Raw genomic sequence first — 4,628 nt, 5'->3', positions numbered from 1 at the left:
GAAAGAGTTTTTGGTCATGGAAAATTAGATAAATGTCATTGAAAATCATTGGTGAAAAAGTGTATGAACCCCTGATTATATATTATATTATATTATTATATTATATGATCATAATGAGCAAAAACCTTTGAAGCATGAACAACCTGAGGCTAAGTTTAAGGTATGCAAAAGGCAGAAGTGAGTGAGACTGAGTTTCTGAAAAAGTATCACCTGCTGAATGATTTTAGACTTCTTTTAGTTTCTCTTCTCACTGCCTCTTTATTGTCAACCTCAGCTCGATGTTAGCACACAAATAACACAGCAATATTTTTAGAGAAACTTGTTTCGGCTCGATCAATCGTGCGACCGATTTAAAATACTGGAAAATCCGGATTCTGGGATTGATTATTTTAGTGCTTTTTCAGCTCCTTCTCAGGTCTACAATAGATCGACAGTGTCCCACATGTTTTTTCTATTTCAGGACATCTTTGACACGGCATGGAACATGATGTCCGGCAGAAACTTCCCCAAAGTGTCTTCAGATAGTTCTCCTCAAGAATTACGAACTGATTCAATGCATGTGGATCAAAATGGAGCTCCAGGTAACGGTAATATCCATCTCTACAATCATTTCTCCATATTTAAAGCAGATGTGTGTCTCTAAAGAAGTTTTAGAGAAAATAATTCTTTGCCAAATGAATTAAAGGGCTGTAAGAAATGTTGTATGTTTAAAGGTCCCATGTCATGCTTTTCTGGTTATTACCTTTCCCCTTGTGTGTCATGTAGCTTTTCTGCATGTAAACGGTTTGCAGAGTTACAAACCCTCAAAGTACACCCTGTAGCGAGTAAAACTCTAAACACAGAAAAAGACCTGTCTATAGGCGTTCACACCGCAGTACTTTTCCCACTTTAGTTCCGATATAGTTCCGCAATGTCGCGTTCACACCAAAAAAATCCAGAACTAAAATGAGTTCATGAGAACCTTTTTTACCCCTTTACCTTTACCACCTGCTAGAGAGCAGGGACTTTCATGGAGAAAAAGGTTCCTATTTCTGATTAGCATTATTAGCATTAGCCCAGCGCACAAATGCAGAGAGACTAACTTATGGCAACACAAAAGAAAACATGGGAGCGGTGGAGATGAGGAGGTGTCGGTGTTCAGGCGATTTACTCGGAAGGCTTCAGTAGAAGCTGCTGGGGGTCCCAGCAGCTTCTACTGAAGCCAGTCCCCAACTCCGCTCGTCAGAGGCTTCATTTGCCTAATCCTCCCCCAGGGACTTATTCCGGTGTGAACGCGATCTGTACTAAAGAGTTCTCATGAACTAAGTTCTGATGAACCTTTGTGGGAAAAGTACTGCGGTGTGAAAGCGCCTTATGCTGCCCCAGAACGCCTCGTTGGGCATTTCTCTTTTTCCATTGTTTACTTCTTGGGTATAGTGATGTATTTCGAGTATAGTGACGTACCGTTTCGTTACGTCCGCGGAGCCGTTACTTTTGGACCAATCCACGGACTTCCTCACACACACACTCAGCGGGACGTTGCGAGGCTCGCTGCTGCGAGGAGCGGACACTGTGAGCTGGCTCACTGGTGTGGGGTCGGCGAGACACCGGGAACTCAGCCTGGGCACACACACAAACTCCCAGCCAGGCTGCGGGTGTATGTGTGTGTTCGGGCTGGGTTTCGCTGTGTCTTGCAGACGGCCACTGGGCTCACAGGGAGGGGGGGGGCAGGAGCTCCAACAAGCCGTTTAGGACAGAGAGTGAATACACATACTATACAGAGATGCTGTATGAGAAACCAGTGTGAGTTTGGAAAATTGAACAATATAAATCTATTCTAGTAGACCTCAACAATGGAATTATGATCAGTAGAAATGGCCATGACATGGGACCTTTAAGAAAAATAATAAAGAAAGCCTAATTAGACAGTATGAAGTTGGCTTTTGATTGTGTTCTGTTTTTATGTTTCAGTATTTAGCAACTGTTACAGAAAGAATATTGCTTTTATTTATTTTTTTAAGAAGGGGCAGGTAAAATAAGATTTTCTTCTCCCTGCTCCTTTCCACCATGCGCTATAAAAAAAAATAACCAGTATAATTATACATGTTTTAAAATAACTGCCATGTGTGGAATAAATTTATATTTCTGTGCAGTTTTAAACATGTTCCTCTCCCTCTCTGTAGGTCTTTTAGAAGCTGCAAAGAAAATCGTCTCGGCCGTCGATGACAAACCTGAAGATCCCGCCTCCAATTCCAACAATTCCGATGAAATGGACGACGTTGACTTGTACTCAGCAGCGGAACCAACCAGTCTGACGGACCAGGACTTGTCTGGGATAGCTGCTGATTCTTCCCAGCCCTCAGCTGTAGGGAACAATCCCAGTGGGTTACTCCTGCAGAGTGAAGGAGCTGTGGGTCTGTCTAGCGACTTTGAAGAAGATGCCCAGCTATCCCTAGCTATCCAGTACTCCATGGAGACAAGCCATTATTCGCTGGAGAATGAGGAGGAACAGCTGCAAAAAGCTTTGGAGCTATCCAAGGAAATGAGCCAACATGAATCCTCTCCAAGCTGTTCTGAGAAGAGTCCCGCGGTGAAGAAGAGCTTCGATGCTTCCCTGCTGGACGCCATCAAAGCAGCCAACACCCTCCAGTTGTTTGTGTTTGCAGGGTATCCCGCTGACCTCATTCGGGTCGATATAGCTTTTGGGAAGAAGGTCACCGGGAGACAAGTCGAGGAGAAACTGGAGCACAGGTGTGTGAGGAACATGTCCGACTACCACAGGATATGTCTGGATATGATCAAAAGGAAGCATGCGGTCGAGATTCAAATCCAGGGCAGTATAATCACCGTTTCTGGCTTTAAGGATTATGTGGCGGGTGGATTGTGTGATGTGAAGCTGCTCCTGGAGAAGATCTCCACTTCTGTGTCCGAACGGGAGATCCTGAGGAGCGTCCAGTGGGTTTATCACGACCCGGTCTCTTCTGACACGACCCCTTACTCACCTGATGCCACTGTGTTCATCGAGACGGCCTTGAGGATGAGGATGCAGAAAGTGGACATCCTGCTAGACAATCAGCCCCACACCATCAACTTTGAGAAGATGCAAGAGTACAACATAGCTTCAGGGAAATCTGTGAAGATCTCCAGGAGGATGCCTGCTTCAGGGGCTTTGGATGAGGATATACCAGGTAAAGGGAACTATGTATTGTTACAGTGCTTTTATGTTCTCCAGAATATTGCTCTGTACATTCAGAACAACATTTAGTAAAAGATATCAAAGTCAAATATAGGGGAATGCACAGTTTTAGCTGGCAAGATAACACTTAAAAGATTTGGCTAGCTAACTCAGGCTCCATGCACAAATAGAGATGTATTGGACTTTATTTACAGTTAGTGTTTTAGAGGGGTCCTTATTTACTCTGTTTCCCTCCTTGTAAACGGGTTCAACAAAGCATTAAAGGTCCCATGTCATGCTTTTCTGGTTATCACCCGTCCCCTTGTGTGTTACGTAGCTTTTTCTGCATGTAAACGGTCTGCAGAGTCACAAACCCTCAAAGTACACCCTGTAGCGAGTAAAACTCTAACACAGAAAATACGTGTCTATGCTGCCCCAGAACGCCTCGTTGGGGATTTTCTTTTTCCATGTGTGTGTGTATCCCGATCCGAGCACACACACAGACCCACAGCCAGGCTGCGGGTGTATGTGCTCCGGCCGAGCTCGGGCCGGGCCTCGCCGTGTCCCGCAGACCCCACGCAGCAACCAGGAAACGACACCAGCAACCCAGCTCACACTGTCCGCTCCTCACAGCAGCGAGCCCCGCAACGTCCCTCCAACACGGCACCCAGACCCCGCGCAGCATTCTCACCTGTTTGTCATTACTGGTGTCATTTTGTGGTTGCTAACAAACGCCATTGTAACACATACTCACTGATGTTCCGCTGTAACGGTGGTGGACTCATCAGAACAGAGTGGGCGAGCTGACCAATCAGAGCACAGTGGGCTCACAGGGAGGGGGGGGGGGGCGCCAACAAGGCATGTAGGACAGAGAGTGAATACACATACTATACAGAGATGCTGTTTGAGAAACCAATGTGAGTTTGGAACATTGAACAATGTAAATCTATTCTAGTAGACCGACCTTTTTTTTAATGTAAAAATCGTTAATTAACCCTCTAACACCGCGAACCTTAAACAATGAACTATAAAGGATAGTAAATAGTTCAATTCAACCTCGGGGTGGTAATAACAGTTTTCATATTTGCTTATCTAAATAAGTTATATACATAATTATACCAGTAAAACCTTATTTAATTTAACTCACTCTTGTCGATTTTGTATTGTTTAATTCGGTAAAAATTTCTAATTCTTCAATAAAACAGTTCTCTTTGTATACTTACCTTCGGACGCCTCAGATACAGACTAGATTCACCCTCTCGATAATCAAATCAATTCTAGTAAAAAGATCCCAATGAAAAGTAGTTACTTTTTGGCCATTTTCTTCCACACAAGCGACACTCGATCAAGAACTGAGTCGCAAATATATTGTTTTATCTCATTATGTGCTTGTTTTTCGGTTCAACTTTTATTTAGATGGAAATTATCATTTCAAATTTCCAGGGTACAGTACCGGTAAGGATGACTAGTATTA

The 4,628-nt window shown here is 43.9% G+C and overlaps 1 protein-coding gene across 2 annotated transcripts; it reads left to right on the top strand.

Annotated features, from left to right (window-relative positions):
- The first annotated feature begins 438 nt into the window (after window positions 1-438).
- Window positions 439-3,259, top strand: parp10 (poly(ADP-ribose) polymerase family member 10). Of its 2 annotated transcripts, none has more exons than XM_010772631.1 (2): window positions 439-581; window positions 2,163-3,259. In XM_010772631.1, the coding sequence occupies exons 1-2, from the start codon at window positions 443-445 to the stop codon at window positions 3,242-3,244; spliced, it is 1,221 nt and encodes a 406-aa protein (XP_010770933.1). In that variant the 5' UTR covers window positions 439-442; the 3' UTR covers window positions 3,245-3,259. The 2 variants fall into 2 exon arrangements, with proteins under 2 accessions (XP_010770933.1, XP_010770932.1); XM_010772630.1 differs by having other exon boundaries at window positions 439-587.
- The last annotated feature ends 1,369 nt before the right edge of the window (window positions 3,260-4,628 follow it).

The sequence above is a fragment of the Notothenia coriiceps genome, unplaced genomic scaffold (assembly GCF_000735185.1).
Source record: "Notothenia coriiceps isolate Sejong01 unplaced genomic scaffold, NC01 NC01_scaffold00011521, whole genome shotgun sequence".
NCBI lineage: Eukaryota > Metazoa > Chordata > Actinopteri > Perciformes > Nototheniidae > Notothenia > Notothenia coriiceps.
The sequence above is the reverse complement of the archived record's forward strand: the minus strand, read 5'-3'. Positions and strand labels throughout refer to the sequence as shown.